The sequence below is a fragment of the Sorex fumeus genome, unplaced genomic scaffold (assembly GCF_029834395.1).
Source record: "Sorex fumeus unplaced genomic scaffold, SorFum_2.1 ptg000098l, whole genome shotgun sequence".
Taxonomy (NCBI): Eukaryota; Metazoa; Chordata; class Mammalia; order Eulipotyphla; family Soricidae; genus Sorex; species Sorex fumeus.
Window position 1 is genome coordinate 85,686,264 of NW_026606155.1, and position 16,294 is coordinate 85,702,557.

At 46.9% G+C, this 16,294-nt stretch overlaps 1 protein-coding gene across 1 annotated transcript in view; it reads left to right on the plus strand.

The window, feature by feature from the left end:
* Positions 1-710: 710 nt before the first annotated feature.
* Positions 711-16,294, plus strand: part of RTF1 (RTF1 homolog, Paf1/RNA polymerase II complex component) — a 50,006-nt gene continuing 34,422 nt past the window's right edge. The window contains exons 1-2 of the mRNA XM_056133548.1: positions 711-917; positions 11,729-11,839. Of these exons, the coding sequence (XP_055989523.1) occupies positions 714-917; positions 11,729-11,839 (315 nt within the window). The 5' untranslated portion in view covers positions 711-713. The remainder of the gene's footprint in view (positions 918-11,728; positions 11,840-16,294) is intronic.

Below are 16,294 nucleotides of genomic sequence, written 5' to 3' on the forward strand. Positions count from 1 at the left end.
ATCGAACCGGATCTGCCGCGTGCAGGGCAAACGCCCTGCCTTCTATGCTATCGCTCCGGTCCTTGGAGGTTTAATAATAATAATAAATAAAACACCTAATAAAACCGTTCTTCAGCTTAAAAATCTATTCATATTAAGGTTCAAATTTTTAATAGTTCATTAGGCTCTGGAAGAGGTGGCTGCTGCGTGCCCTGCTAGTTCTCTCCATACACTAATGCTTGCAGTTCCCTGAATCCAGCTTCTACTATTGCTGGACATGGCCCACGCTATTCTCTGCTTGGAAAACCGTCTCCTAGACTTTCTCTTGAGTCACACAGCTGCATCATCCTTCACGTCTCAGTTCCTGTGTCTCTCCTACAGCTCCGCAGACCGGCTTCACGGCCCAGGAGGCGTGAGGGGAGGTGCAAAGCGACTGGCTGAAGGCGCCCTCGACACGCCATCAGGGTCAGCTGAAATGCTCCTCAGAACAACCCACTTGTCCACAGCAGGCAGGCGACCCATGGAGCTTCGACATAGCATCGCAGACCTCCTCCCGCACGTTAGAGGCCCGCTTCGGGTAAATGACTGAAATCCCCACACACACAGAGCCCGGAAGCCGAGGCGGAGGCCACGCCCCCGACGCAGCGTCGGGGGCGGGGCGGGGCGGGGCGCCGGGCCCCGGCGAACGGCGTGCGCCGGGAGGTGGGCGGGGCCAGGGGCGGAGCGGAGCGCGCATGCGCGGTCGCCTTTGTGTGGGTCGAGCGGCGGCGGCGGCGGTGGCGGCGGCAGTGGCGGTCCCACTGGCAGGCGGGCGAGAGGGGAGTCCGGGCGGCGTCCGGCGTGGAAGCCGGGGGAGCACCATGGTCAAGAAGCGGAAAGGCCGCGTGGTGATCGACTCGGATACAGAGGACAGCGGCAGCGACGAGAACTTGGATCAGGTGAGCACAGGCCGCGAAGGCGCGGGCCGAGGAGCGGGAGGACTGAGCTCGGGCCACGGGAGCCGGGAGCCGGCGGGGCCCGGGCCGCCCGGCCCGAGTGCCCGGCCCCACCCGGCGCCCGGCCCGCCGCCGCCAACCCTTTCCCGGCGTCCCGGCCGCGCCCGGCGCCCGCGGAGGCCGGCCGGGGCCTGGAGATGGAGCCCCGCGGACTTGGCGCCTTGGGCGGGGAGGCGGGGCAGGGTCCGGGCTGGTGGGCCGCGGGGCAGCGCGCTGCCGGGGCTCGCCGGGCCCCGGGTCTCGAGGGTCGCCCGGCGGTCCGGGGGACTGCGGGGCTTTGGGAAGGAGAGGTGCCAAGGCGCGGGGGAGGGCCCCGTGGGTGCTGGCTCTGGAAGATGAAGTTTTCCCCGTCAGAGACCCGAGAGGGGAGGGACACTCGTCAGTGGTCGCCGGACCCTCTGCGATTGGCGAGGAAGACTTAGCCGTGGGCACCAATCTGTTTGGCAACTTGGGTCATTTGTGGTGAAGAGCAGTCCCCGTTGGGATGTCAGACGAGAGGAAAAACTCCGGGGAGGAGGAAAGAGGGCAGAAGTGGAGAAATATATAGGGCGGTTGGGAGGGAGGTGGCGGGGGATGACCGTGGCCGAGGGCTTTGAACCTTTTTCGTGCAGCATCCCCAGGATTCTTAGTAGGAGGTGGTGCCAGGAGCCTCTCTGAAAGTAACTTTTGCTCTCCCTGCCCGGGCTGCTTAGGCTGTTTTGCATACTGTGGGAAATTGTGTAAGGAGAAGCTGTCCTTTGTAGCCGAGCTCTGGTGATACGAGGGGATGGAGAGCTTTCCTCCTGTGTTCTCTGAACACGTTAGAAGGAATATGCAGGGGAGAGTGGCTTTAGACGATGAGTTGGGCAGACTCCTGAGCTTAGAATCTGAAAATTTGATTCCAGCTTTTCTGCTATGTATCTGTGGTTCTCAACCATAAGACTAAGGTCTAGTTCCCGCCTCGTGGGTCTAATTGGGCTCAAGCAAGAACTGATACTACTACAAGCGCATACAAACTAAAGCTTTTGTATAAATGACTTCTCTGGTGGCTCATTTGTCTTGGGCCTGTTGTCTTAAGATAAAAATATTAAGATATGGGTTGGAGAGATGGTACAGCAGATAAGGCCTTGCACATGGCCAGCCCAGGTTCATACCAGGCACTCATCTGGTCCCCTGGGCACCAGCAGTTGTGATCCCTGAGCACAGAGCTGTGAGTAAGCCCTGTGTACCACCAGATGTGCCCCCCCACTCCCCCATAAAGGAAAACCCAAGATATAATGAAAGGAAAATGCTCTAAAAAGGAGGGATTGGAGTTGTGTTGAAGAAAAGGTGTTATTTTGAGAATGGTATGGAAATAAAGAACTATCAAAGGGATAGAGGAATTATTTTAGGATAGGAATTATAAGATAAAGGGGAAAATTTGTCTTAGTGAAAACTTCTTGAAATTTAAAAAATAGAAGGGCCTTAAGGATAGTGTAGCAGGAAGAACACTTGTCTTGCACATAGCTGACCCAGGTTTGATCCCTATAACTGGGCCCACCAGGAGTGATTCCTGAACAAAAAGCCCTGGGTAACTTTTGAGCACAGACTAGTGTGCCCCCTCCTCCCATATACAGAGATAATTTGGGACTGACTGTCACTGTCACTGTCCTCCTGTTGTTCATCGATTTGCTCGAGTGGGCCCAGTAACATTGTGAGACTTATTACTGTGTTTGGCATATCGAATACATCACGGGTAGCTTGCCAGGGTTTGCCGTGGGGGCGAGATACTCTCGGTAGCTTGCCGGAGTCTCCGAGAGGGGCAGAGGAATCGAACTCGGGTCGGTTGTGTCGGCCACATGCAAGGCAAACGCCCTGCCCAATGTGCTATTGCGCCAGCCCAATTTGGGACCAAAAGTTTGATAATTTTAAACTGACACTTAGCAGTGAAAACTATATGCATAATTATGTTACAGGTAACATTATAATTACATATACACAAATGTATATGTAATTATAATTCTAATTTTCTAATTCTAATTTTCAGAATTAGAAATGTGATGTTTTTTTGATAATAGCCTTTGTTCCCATTTACATAGTGCCTGGAGTGAAGTAGTTACCCTAATTTATTTATTTACATTTCGAAGTTCTTTTTTTTTTTTTTTTTTAATTATGGTGAAGTTGTTATTTCGCCCATTTTTCATATGAAGAAAGTGGAGGTTGAATAAGTAGCTTCCTAGATTATTACAGCTTTCAGGTAGTGCGGTTGAAATTTGAATCTTAAACTTGACTACTGCAAGGCCTGTTCTCTTCCATTATACCAATTTATTTGTCCTTTGTGGGGGGTGGTGGGGAAGTATGGTGGCACCAAGAGGTTTTAGGGGCTTGCTTAGGGCTCAGGGGTCACTTTTGGCTGTGCTCTGGGATTGCCCCGGCTTCCCACATGCAAAGCATTGCTCTCCAGCCTGGGAGCTGTCTCAGGCCCAGTGTTTCCTATTGCAAAAGGAGAGTAGAGTTTCTTGTGAACATTTCCGTGTTGCTAGAATTCATGGTTGTGAGGTAACTTGAATACTTTAAAGGGAATTGATGTATCAACTGAGAAGATTATATAGAGGGCTTTCTTGGTAAAGAGTTCTCAAGACATCTGTTCTGGTAATGAATGATCCATGCTGCAAATTATTCAGTCCTTAGCGATTTTTCACAGAATTCTGACAAATGAAATGGGTTGAGAGCTTCATTTTGTGATCGAGAGTTCATCTGATCCACAAAGTGCTTTTCCAAAATGTGAACCGGAGAGGATTGCAACTTTATTTGTTGGTTTGGAGGCCACACCCTGTGGTGCCTAGGACTTACTCCCTTTGTGCATATGTGAGGGTGCTTGGCTACCCATATATGGTGCCGGGGATCAAATTGGGGTCTGCCAAGTGCAAGTCCGGTGCTTCACAGGGTGTACTAGCTCTCTGGCCTGAGAGGACTGTAACTTTAAATGCAACTCTAAATATCTGGTTGTGAAAAGGCGTAGTATTCTCTTTATAAATAATACCTAATGCACTTGAACAACTGTTTTCAACTTCCTGCTCTTTGACCACTCGGTGGCCTTCATTATTGGATGAGAACCAGATCAAAATTCCTTTTTCCTCCTCATCCTGGTGACTTCTATCTACCCCTTTGTTGAGCACTAGGCCAGCCTCTCAAAGGAATCAAAGTAAAAATCTCTGCCTTTTAGCCTTTACCAGACACTTTAAGCAGAAGTTCAAAGTTTGCTTGTTTGCTGAGGAATTCCTCAGAGCAAAATTAATGCATCCTAGACTTTTTTGACCACAGTGTTTTAGACAGCATGCTCCACTTCGTTCTGGTGTTAATGATGTATTTGCTGTCAGGTGTTGCTTCTTATGTAAAAGAACCAATTATAGCCAATCCTGGAGAGTCTCATGTGAGAGCAAAGCACAGTTAAGAAGAAGGTTTGGTGTCCTCCCCACCTCCTGTGTCTCTTTGGGGTTTGCTCATGGACGTCTAAGCCCTCACGTCATTAATATTACCTTGTTTAGCCCTTCTGAATGTAAGGCATATGAACCTTCCATGCTGGTTTTTGTTGGTGGTGAGAGGAACACCTTCGTCACACCTATGGTGTGCCTGTTTAAAATGTATTTTTGGGCCTGGAAGATACTCAGAGGACTTAATGCATTCTTTGCATGTAGGAGGCCTGGGTTCAGTCTCCATAACCTTGTGATCCTTTGAGCACCAAGCTAGGAGTAGTTTCCAAGCATTATTGGATATGGTCCTGTTCCCCCCCCCTTCAAAAAAAAATGAATAGGTACAATTAAAGTGCACTTTTTATTTATTTTTGTTTTTGTTTTGGGGTTACATCCAGTGATGATCAGGGATTACTCGTGGCTCTCTGCACTCAGGAACTATTCCTCGCAGTGCTCAGGGGACCATGTGAGATGCAGGTGATGGAACCCATATCGCCTGCATGCAAGTCAAATTCACTTCCCGCTGTACTATCGCTCCTGGTTCTAAAGTGCACTTTTTAGAGCATGCCAATCTCAGATCAGTTGAATAAGACCCTTAGAAAATAAAGATGTGGGATTCTGCAGTTATGTTAATAATTGAGACAAGTCTTTGTAATAGGGATCAAGGAGTGTTTTTTTTGGGGGGGGGGTGAGGCGCATACCAGACAGTGCTCAGGGCTAACTTCTGACTCTGCCCTTGATAGATCACTCCTTGTAGGCGTGGTGAAATACATGGGGTGCTGGGGATCTAACCAGGTAGGTCCAGTGCAAGGCAAACACTCTATCCACTGTACTATTGCTCTAGCCTAGACAAGTAATTTGAAGGAAAAAGGAGGTAGAGCTATTGGCTCTTCTAAGTCTCTGAAATCATTGAATGGTTTTGTATGTTTTTTGTTTTTTATTTTTTATTTTCTTTACTTGATGTGAAGGGTATGTAGTAACTGAATCAGTAGTTTAAAATTTATTTTAACTTTCAAAGTGTTTTAAAATTAATATCTTGGAGAATTGGAAGTGTTGTTTTGTGGTTTGTTTTTTTTTTTAAGTTGTGGCTTGCTAGTGACCTCCTTAATATGGGCCACACCTTTCAATATTTTAAAACTGTGGACCATGTAGATACTTGCCTTTGCTTCTTGGGGCTGTGAGGGTGGGGTGGATCTAGGTTTGTGTCTACCTGCATATAGATAATATATGTTACTCTTTATGGAATAATGTTTGTGTGTGGGGCCTCATAGAATGAAAAGCTTCTTAGAGAATAAAAAAATTAGTTTTCTATTCATATCAGTACAATTCAACGTTTAGGAAAACTTTGCTCTCATAAAAGGAGCTCCTTCCTTCTGGATGCTTTATTTCATGATTTCCTTTCTTAATCAAGATGGTTATTATAGTGCCATGTCCTGTTTTTCTCGTCCTGCTTGAAGGAAGAATAACCAAATTTGTCTTGAGAGAATAGGCCCCCTAAGTATTTTCTAGGAATTATTTTAGATGTTATTTCAACCCCCCAAAAAACTTTTTATTTTAATTTATCCTTTCTTAAATTCTCCTTGGGGAAGTGGGAAACCTGAAAGTTATGTTGCTTATTAGTATAGTGTTCTTGACATTAGTCAGGGCAGAGTTAAGTCAGGGAAGAACTTCTGAGAAGTGTTAGTGTTAACTTGGGCAGTTTTAAATTTCTGTCATTATGTTGCTTCCAGCAGTACTCTAAGTACTGGCTCTTTCACAGGCTTTTCTTGATAGTGCTGGGGAGATTTGAGTGGTGTGGGAGTTTGAACTTTTTTGTGTGTTTGTTTTGGGACCACATTGAGATTCTCAGGAGTTACTCCTGACTCTGTGCTCTGGAGTTACCCCTGACAGCACTTCAGTGCCCACATGGGATAGCAGGGATGGAACCTGTGTGGATGGCGGGCAGTGCCTACCCACCGCCGCCCTATCCACTTCCTATCTCTCTCGCCCTTAACTAAGACACACTTGGCAAAACCCTGAGACCCATCTTCCTTCCCATTTTGTTGGGCGTCCAGCCCCCTTCCCAGACTGCCCGTGGTCCCTGGGCAGGGCTTGCCACTCTAGCACACACATTATTGCTGGGAACTGGCTCTCAGGAACACAGAAGCAATCCTGCAAGGAGCTGGAAGAGGAGGGCCAGAGGAAGAGTGGGAAAGGATGGGAATTGCCCTGAGAGTCACTTTCGGCAAAAAAATACATTGGGGCTTTCAGACTAAAAACTTAAGGTGAAAACTCATTTGTGTCTTTTCAGTTTTTCCCCCCAAGTCAGGGCTTAATGTGGGCTCTGCACTTAGGGGTAGTTCTGCACCTATTGATAGTTTGTGGTTCCAGATTTCAAACCAGGATCAGCTGTGAGCCGGGTAATCACCTTACTCACCATACTATCTCTTAAGCTTCTCATTTTGGGCATTTCGATACAAATTTATTGTTTTGGTGTTGATGCGAGAGAGATAATACAATGGGAAGGAAATTGCCTTGCACACGACCAACCCTGGTTTGATCCTCTCTGACCCATGTGTTCACCCAGCTCTTGCCAGGAGTGATCCCTGAGTGCAGAGCCAGGAGTAACTCCCCCCAGCACAGGTTGGTGTGGCAAAACAAACCCTCAATTATCTTCCATTACAGTTACTCTGCTGGAGAGAAAGTTGGTCACTTTGGATCAATTGAAATGGATTGCTACACTGCCATTTGGAGTTTATCACTTCAGAAAGATTTTTGTGTATATGTTCATTATTTTATTTTCCTTTTAAATTATTTGTGGGCCATACTCAGCGATGCTCTGGGGTTATTCCTGGCTCTGCACTCGGAAATTACTCCTGGTAATGGCTCATATGACTCAGGGGACCATATGGGATGCTGGAGATCGAACTTGAGTCAGCCACGTGCAAGGCAAGCGCCCTACCCACTGTACTACCACTCTTGCCCATTTTATTTTCCTGCTGTTGAAAAATCCTTGATGCAGTATCTCCATCAAGACAACCCCCCTGGTCCCACAGACACACACATTATGCATATATGTTCCTCACTCTGAAAAGGACTGATGTCCACTATTGAAATGACACGTCTCTACCCACAGTTGTTCTATATTTGCCACATTTTGCACGACACAGGGTGTTGGTTCTCCAGCTGCTCCAGTGTGGTGCTGGGGCCACTTCACACAGACCGGGCGTCCTGCGTGCCAAGCATGCACTCCAGCCCTCTGTGCCATCTTCCGCACCCTCTACCAACAGTTTCCCCCTCCCCCAAGATTTTTTTTATTGAATCAGTGTGAGAGAGACCCTTACAAGACTGTTTATGATTAGGTTTCAGTCATACAATGTTCCAACACCCATCCCTTCACCAACAGTTTTAATAAAAAGAAAGGAAAGGAAATAATATCTCTAATGTAGACTTCTTGTAAATTACTACTCTTCCTCCTGCATTGCTCACACCCTCCCTCTTCTATTGGTTCTATTACCTGTCCTGCTGGGGATGCTGCTCTGACTTCCTGCTCCTCCCTGGGCCGCCCCTCCCCACCTCTGCTCTGTTCCTCTGTTCCCTTGGACAGGCCTAGAGGACGGTGCACCCCTGCTTAGAACACTTAACCGCCTTTACATATAATTCCTGCTCCTGATCTTATTCCCGAAACCAGGGGCAGACCTGGTTTTTACTTCTTGTCTTCTTATGCCACACACACTAATGCTTGGGAGGTTGGTCCTGGCAGTGCCACGCCAACTTGCTGTGCCTGGGTGGAGCCTGTGGGTCCTCGTGCAGAGCAGTCAGAGAGATCTCCCCAACTGGTGTGGTTTCTCCTTACCTGGATGGTCGCTCATTCCAGTCACGCTGAAACGGCTTTAGGAGCTAGAGAGGCATTCTGTGTGGTGTGTTGAGTGCTGGCATTACTTCCAGCAGGTCTTGGTGGAGCTTTTATAGGCCATACTGGCACCCCACACTGCCACTCCCCCAGGGCAGAGGTTTCCAAATTTATTTGGTCTGTTGCCCTTTTATCAGAGAGGAAATTCCTCCTCTGGAAATCTAACCTTTTTAAGTGGAAAGATAGCCCCTCCTACCCCCCACCCCAGTTGTTCTTGAGGCTACTATTACCTGCTCCCTAGACCTTTTCAGGTGAGTGAGCCCAAGTTCTAGCTCCTCACTGGCACCCCAAAAAAAAAAATTTAAAAGGACAAAAGAAAGTCTTTGCAATATACATACTATAGTACTTAATATTGAGTTCAATGTCTTAAAACAGACTAACTACACCAATTACATATACTAGTTGAAGAAGGAGAGCTATCTGCTAGGTTTTTAGTAGACTGTAACAGAGAGACATTACTAATACTTTATCTGCATAAGGTCACTTTTGTTATTTTGAAGGCCTCACCTGGCAGTGCTCAGAGCCTGAGTGTGTCTCTGTGCTCAGGGTTAACTGCCGCTGGAGCTCGAGAAGCACTCTACTTGCTGCACTCTCTCTCTGGGCCTAATGGTAATTTTGGGGTTTTTTTGTTTGTTTGTTTTTGTTTCTGGGCCACACCTGTCAGTGCTCAGGGTTTATTCCTGGCTCTGTGCTCAAGGAGCGTTCCTGGTGGTACTCAGGACCATCCGGGGTGCTAGGGGGATCCAGCGTGGGTCAACTACATTCAAAGCAAGCACCCTACCCTCTGCATTATTTCTCTGGCTCCTTCCCCTCCCTCCCCCCCCCCCATGGTAACTTTTTGTTTTGTTTTTGGGCCATTCCTGGCAGTGCTCTGGAGACCCTGTAAGTGCTGGCATCAGACCTGAGTTTCCTGCGTGCACAGCATGTGCTCAGATCTGTTGAGGTCTCTCTTCAGCCCACAGTGAGTTACAGTGTGTCTATTGCAAGTAGTAGTGAGTGTTTCAGGCAATGGATTGATAACATATCCAAGTCCTGTTATACTAAGTTGGTATTTGTGCATTTGTGAACCTCATCAGGTTAGGAAAGAGATTGCTAAGCAGAAATATTTTATTTATTTTTATTATTATCTTGTTGTTGTTGTTCTTTGGGTCACACCCAGCGATGCTCAGGGTTACTCCAGGCACTGTACTCAGGAATTACTCTTGGCGGTGCTGAGGGACCATATAGGGAATGCCGAAGATTAAACTCCGGGTCGGCTGTATGCAAAACAAATGCCCTACCCGCTCTACTACCACCCCAGAGATCTTTTAAAATTAAATTTTTATTTTATCTTGGTTTTGGTTTTGGGATCACACCCCGCACTTGAAATACTCCTAGCTTAGCACTTAGTAATACTCTTGCTTGGCCATGCTCGAGGGACCCTCATGCTGCGGCTGAGGAGTGGAAATGCCTGACACTCAGGGAAAACTATGACAGCCAGCTTCAGTGCAGATGTTCCACAGTAGGTAGATTTTGGGGAGTGGAGGGGTGGGGTCCCAGCATTGCTGGGGGCCCCCTTGGGAGGCCACCAATACCAGGGATCAAACTCAGGGCCCTGTGTATGCCAGTTATGTGCTCTGGCCTTTTAAACCCAACAGGCAGACCTTTAGGGAAATTGAACTGTGGCTGCCAGGGTTGGGGGGCATGGAGTGGCGTGGTAAGAGGGGTGCAAAAGCACAGGAAGTTCAGAGGGGTGGTTTGAATTCCCTGGCTTATATCTTGTTTGGGGGCGTAATTAAACATATGTTTGCCATACTCACAGAATTGTATTAATACAGGACAACGTATGCAATGTGAAATTACACTTAACGTTTTAACAAGACCCTAAAGTACACGAATACCATTGTACTTTGATTCGAGGCTGGAGTGATAGCACAGTGGGTAGGGCGTTTGCCTTGCGCGCGACTGACCCGGGTTCAATTCCTCCACCCCTCTCGGAGAGCCCGGCAAGCTACCAAGAGTATCTCGCCCCACAGCAAAGCCTGGTATTCGATATGCCAAACACAGTAACAAGTCTCACATTGGAGATGTTACTGAGCCCCTAGAGCAAATTGAAGCTGGAGCAAATTGATGAGCAATGGGAGTGCAGTGCTACTTTGTATTAGATCAGTAAGAGAGATGTCTCCATGTATTTTTACTGTTGTCAAGCTTTTTGGGAAGTTGGTCTGCTAGGCTTTCTCTGATGAAATGAGTAGAGTAACATGTCCTGACCGCTTATGAAGACAAGCGTTGTGTCAGCTGCTAATCTGAGAAGGTCATTTTCTCATTCTGGCTAAGGATGGTGTGCTCCGAAAATAGAAAGTGGCCACAGAAGAAAACAGATGCCGGAGCACTTGTTGTTTGTTTGTTTGTGTTTTAAATCTGTCCTGGAACTTGACCTATAATTGTACACCACCACCATCTTCATCAAGGAGTAATACTACTAAGTATTTATTAGTTGTATTTTTCTCCTTTGGGCAGAAGAGAAATATGTTTTAGATCGGTAAACTAGGACTAAATTAAAAGCTAGGATTCTACCTTTGTCGTATACTCGCTGTATTCCTTGAGGTAAGTTACTTAACCGCTCCTGCTCCCCCTAGTTTCTTTATCTTTACCTGAGGATCCTAAGAGTGGTCGTGAAGACTAAGTGTTAGATAAAGATTAAATGTTGAGAGATTAAACATTAGAAAAGTATCTGATGTTGAGTGAAAGTAAAGTGTAGTTGTGAACTGGCATTGATAGTAGCAGGGAGTATTTATTCTAGTGATTGAACTGAGTAGAGAGAGCAGCAGGGCAAGTGCTGCCTGGGTTGACTCAATACCATATCCCTCCTTCTCTGATCTCACCTCGGTCACCAGGACAAGGCAGAGGTAGTCAATGGAAATACTGGGTTTGTCAGATTAGGGTTGAGGGGGGGCGTGGCTTGTTTTATTGTGTGTCAGGAATCAGACTCAGGACCCCCCACACGCAAGGCAAATGCTCTACCCACTGAGCCATACCCTAACCTTACGTTAGAATTCTGTTGTAGTAGCCAACCCCCTAATTTCCTGTCAGGAGCTGAATTAAATACCAGATACACCACCCACTGCCCCCCCGCCTGGTTTAGGCATTTATAAATGATCTCAGAAATCTGTAGTTTGTCAGCTTGTTCAAAATAGTGCCATAAGTTCTAAGTTGAAGCATGACTTGTGTGTAGCAGATACACACGAGTCCCTGAGGGTCTTTGTGGAAGAAGTGGCATGTGTGGGGGAGCCTCTCATTTCGTGTCCTCCTCACCTTTCCATGGCAGTCATTGAGAGCACACCAAGGTGGCAGCTCAGGGGTGGGGAAATATCTTGTTCTTGGGGGCATTTTATTCCTGGATATTTCTTCTCTGTTCACCAATACTCAGGCAACTCCTTCTCTCCCTTTAGGAGCTCTTGTCACTGGCAAAGCGAAAGCGAAGCGACTCTGAGGAGAAGGAGCCACCAGTGACTCAGCCTGCAGCCTCCTCAGACTCCGAGACGTCTGACAGTGATGATGAGGTGAGTGGGGAGAGGCTAGGCCTCTGCACACAGGGGTGCTCTGAGGGCCCCTGAGTTGGTGACTGCTCCTGCCAGCCGCTTTTCCCTAAATGGAGACCTCTGAGCTAAAGGCCATAGAACTTTCTTCTTTTTTTTTGTAACTCAAGAGATCAAGCCCAGGTGTCCGTACATGCCAGACAAATGCTTCCCCACTGAGCTCCGTGCCAGCTCCCGTAGAACTCCTTAGAGGAGAGAGAAGTGTATGAGTAGTGTAAAGTCCCGGGCAAGGGGTTAGCCAATCAAGCATGCGCCGCAGTCCTTTCCGCCCTCTCCTGCCCCAGCCAGGAGACCAGAAGCTTCCTCTGGGTAGCCGGAATCTTCACTTCCTGTTAGTGATGGCATGGACTTTGCAGCAGGCGAATCCAGCTATTTATTATTAGAACAAGAAAACTTCTTCCACATCACCCAGCACCAAACATAGCCTTTAAAAAAGAATAACCCAGAACCTTAATGGAAAGGAGATGTAAGGAAAGTCCTTCCACGTACCTGTGTATGTGTATCTCCTCTGATTTCAAATCCCTTTTTCACTGGGAGTGATTTCCCAGAGAGAGACCAAACTCCACTTTTCTATTCTCCTGGTACCTTGTAGTTAAAGGGGGGAAGGAGTCTTTTTGAAGGTATGGTACACCAGGGGACCTCACAGGCTGTCCAAGGCATCAATCCCTGCGGCACTCAGGGCCCCTGTAGTGGCAAGGACGGGACTCAGCCGCCTGCATGCAGACCCTGTGCACTGTATTACTGGCCCCAGAGGAGAATATATTCAGCAGTGTATGCATTTTGAAGTTTTGCTAAACTAAAAAAAAAAAAAAAGATTTTATTATTAAAAACATTTAGTTAGCAGCTAAAAAGTATTTACTGGTATTTTGCGTATGCACCTTAGGCATGTTGGCATTCTGATTGACTATACAGTTTTTAATCTTAAATAATTTAATAGGTTTAAAAGTGCTTTTCCACAACAATAGGTAGTTAATACATAGGGATTTTTGGTTGTTGTTCAGTTTAGTTTTTTATTTTGGGTAGAGGGTGGATTTGGGACCACACCTAGTGATGCTGGGGATCAAGCCGGGGTCTGCTGTGCACATGGCAAGTGCCTTATGCTCAGTATTATCTCATCAAGCCTCAGTTTATAGTTTTAAATTTTTAAAAATTGGGGGAAGAACCCAACTATGGATAACTTTGTAAATTTGCATGTTTTTATAAAATAAAACTGGGAGGGGAGAATAAAAATAAAATGTTTAAAAAATTTTGAGGGAGTGGGTTGTTTGAGGCACACCCAGTGGTGCTTTGTGGCTGTTCCCGGGTCATTGCCTACAGTGTTGCTTCTAGCAGTGTTAGGGGGCCACGTGGTGCAGGGGATAAAATCTAGGGTCCCACATGCAGGGTATGTGCTCCAGTCCTATTTTATTTTGAATGGAAAAGCTTAAGCCCCCTCAAATTGATAAAATGATTCAGTCTGGGGCTAGCGCAATAGTATAGTGGGTAAGGCACTTGCCTTGCAGGCAGCTGACCTGGGAGGTCGATCCCCACGCACACCACATGGTCCCTCCAAGTCCTACCACTAGTGATCCTGGAGCATTTGGTGTGGCCCAAAAACCAGAACCAAACAAACAAACAAAAAAAAAACTCAGTCTGCTAGAAAACTGTTGGCTCTATGAAGTAATTTTTTGCTATTTTCATTTTGCTTTCCTACTTTTTAAAAATGCATAGAGGCCGGAGAGATAGCCCAAAAGACTGATGTTGTTTGCAGGTGGAGTGCGGTTGCATTCCTCATTGCGGCATGGTCACCAAACACCACTCAGAGCAGCCCCTGAGCACAGAGCCAAGGAGTCACCCCTGAGCACCACAGGTTGTGGCCCCCAATTTACTTAAATAAAATGCATAAAGAGTACAGGAAAATCTTGAAATAATTGTCTCTCACTATTTCTACATCAACTACCTCTATTTTCCATATTTCAGAGTCAGCCGCTATGGACTTCCTCCCAGTATTCTCTTACATTTGAATCTGGGTTGTGTCTGGACTATCCTGAATCATGTTTGTGGATTTTACAATTCCATGAGAAGCACTATTGATTGGAAGTACTTCATTCTCCTATTTCTGTCACTGGGTCAGAATCCTAAGTATGCAATTACTGTAGGGATACCTTTTTTCTTTTTCTTTTTTTTTTTGTGTGTGGGTAAGTGGGGGGCTGCTGGGACACAAACCAGGGCCTCAAACATGAGAGGCTCATATGGTTCTGCACCACATCCCGACCCCCTCTTTTTCCTTTTTAGCTGCTTCTACCAGGAGGGCAGAGTGTGTGAGCTCCGCAGCAGTAGAAACACCTGAAGTTGGGCAAGAGAAATCCAGTAGGAATCTTTACAACTTAGGGTCCCTTTGTCACTTGCAGCTCCACAGCCATCTAGAAATGTGCACCTTAGAAACCCTTGCAGTGGTTGGAGTGATAGTACAGCTGGTAGAGCACTTGCATTGTACACAGTCACAGTCAACCCGGGTTTCAATCCCCAGTACCCCATATGGTCCCCAGAGCATCATCGTGTGTGACCACCCCCTCAAAAAAAAAAACAACAAAACCTATATAATTCTTTATACACATATTGGAGAAAAAGTTGGCAACACTGTGTGCTTCCCTGTGGTGGAGAGCTGCCCTTCCTTGCCTTCAGGTCCAAGGATCCCAGGAAGCTTGGATCAGCTTTGCCCCAGCATGCCCTCCATGCATGCCCCTCTGGCACAGAACTTTCCAGGCCCTAGCTGTGTTTTCTCTTGGAGGGGGCTTCAACCAGCTGTGCCAGGGTGGGCTGCTGTTCCTGGCTTTACTCAGGCAATGTTTGGGAAACCATATTCATCACCCACCCAGGATTCAAACCAGGATCTCGGCTGCTGCTGTAGCATACAAGGAAGTGCCTTCCCTCCAGTACTGCCTCTCTAGTCCAAGGCCCGAGCTTCTTAAACTGTAGGTTTGCACCCCTTGGAGTCCGTAACTCAATGTGAGGATTGTGAAACATTTCAAACAGTACAGGGTGTTTGACTGTTGGGGGCCAGGGAGAGAGTACAGGGGTTAAGGCACAGGCTCTGAATGTGGTGGACCCTTGGTTCAATCAATCAGATAGCCCTGATGGTACCTGACACTGCAAGACCCGAGCAGTACCACATCCTTGGGCCCTCGCATTGAACCGTAGGAGCCTTCTTCAGAATTGGCCCCCAGGCTCCCTGAACATTGCTGAGTACCCTCCTCACCCCATTAAAAAAATGCAAAATCAGTGTAATGGGTTTCAGTGTTTGTGGCAGCACTCACCCATGTTGTATTTCTGAGGTAAAAGGAGTCTGGAATAGAAAGAGTTAAGAGTCCTGCACTCCATCTCAGCCAGTCAGAAAGGGACCTGCTCTTTGGTCTGCATTATCTACTCTTTGATTTGGACTGCTGACTTAGCACAAAGCACCTCAAAGTCAGTAAATATTATAGTATTACTTAGGACCATTAAGAAAATTGACCCTCAGTTAAAATCTTTTCTTTCTAAATCCTACCATCTGGCACTCTGCAGTATAAGCAGGAGCTGGAACTCAGATTTGTGCCTGCAGGAGAGATATATAGACTGGAGAGGAGCAAACCTTAGAATCAGGTCATATGGGCCCAAGAGATATGATAGAGGGTAAGGCATTTGCCTTGCACATGACTGATTCGGGTTCGATCCCCTGCATCCCATATGGTCCCCTGTGCACTGCCGGGAGTGATTCCTAAGTGCAGGCCAAGAGCATTGCTGGGTGTAGCCTCAAAACAGAACAAAAGAAACCAGGTCAGACACCTTTGCTGTGTTTTAAAAATTTCCCTTTTCTTTTATTGAAAGGGGAGAAACCCTGTTGTGCATACACTTCTTTGTACAGTGCACAGTGCTTGGAACCATGGGGTGCCCGGGATCCCCCAGGGCTCCCTCGCGCAAAGTGTGCACTCCAGCTTTTGAGCTTTCTCCAAACCCTTGTGCTGACTTTTCTCTTCCTCGTGAAAAGTAACTGATCTACATATAACCAACCACTTGCTGGAGTAATTTGTCATGTCTTTATTTCTTCTGTGGCTTCTGTAGCCTCAGGACTTACAAACTTGCCTTACAGAATTGTGTTATATTCTAGAAGGATATAGAATATAAAAGCAGTTCTCGGTGAGATAGGGCCTACTTATGTCTGAAGCAGCTCTTGGTCTTTTTCACATATTCTTCCACTCCTCGTTTGTTTATAGTCATTAGTGAGCAGTGAGTAAAGCAGAAAGGAGGAGGCGGGGTCCCTCAGATTTGCTGGAACAAAACTGTCGTAGGGTCTGAGAGATAGTGAGGCACTTACCTTGCATATAACTGATCTGGGTTCAATCCCTGACACTACATATGGTTCCCCAAACACCACTAGAAGTGATCCAGGAGTAAGCCCTG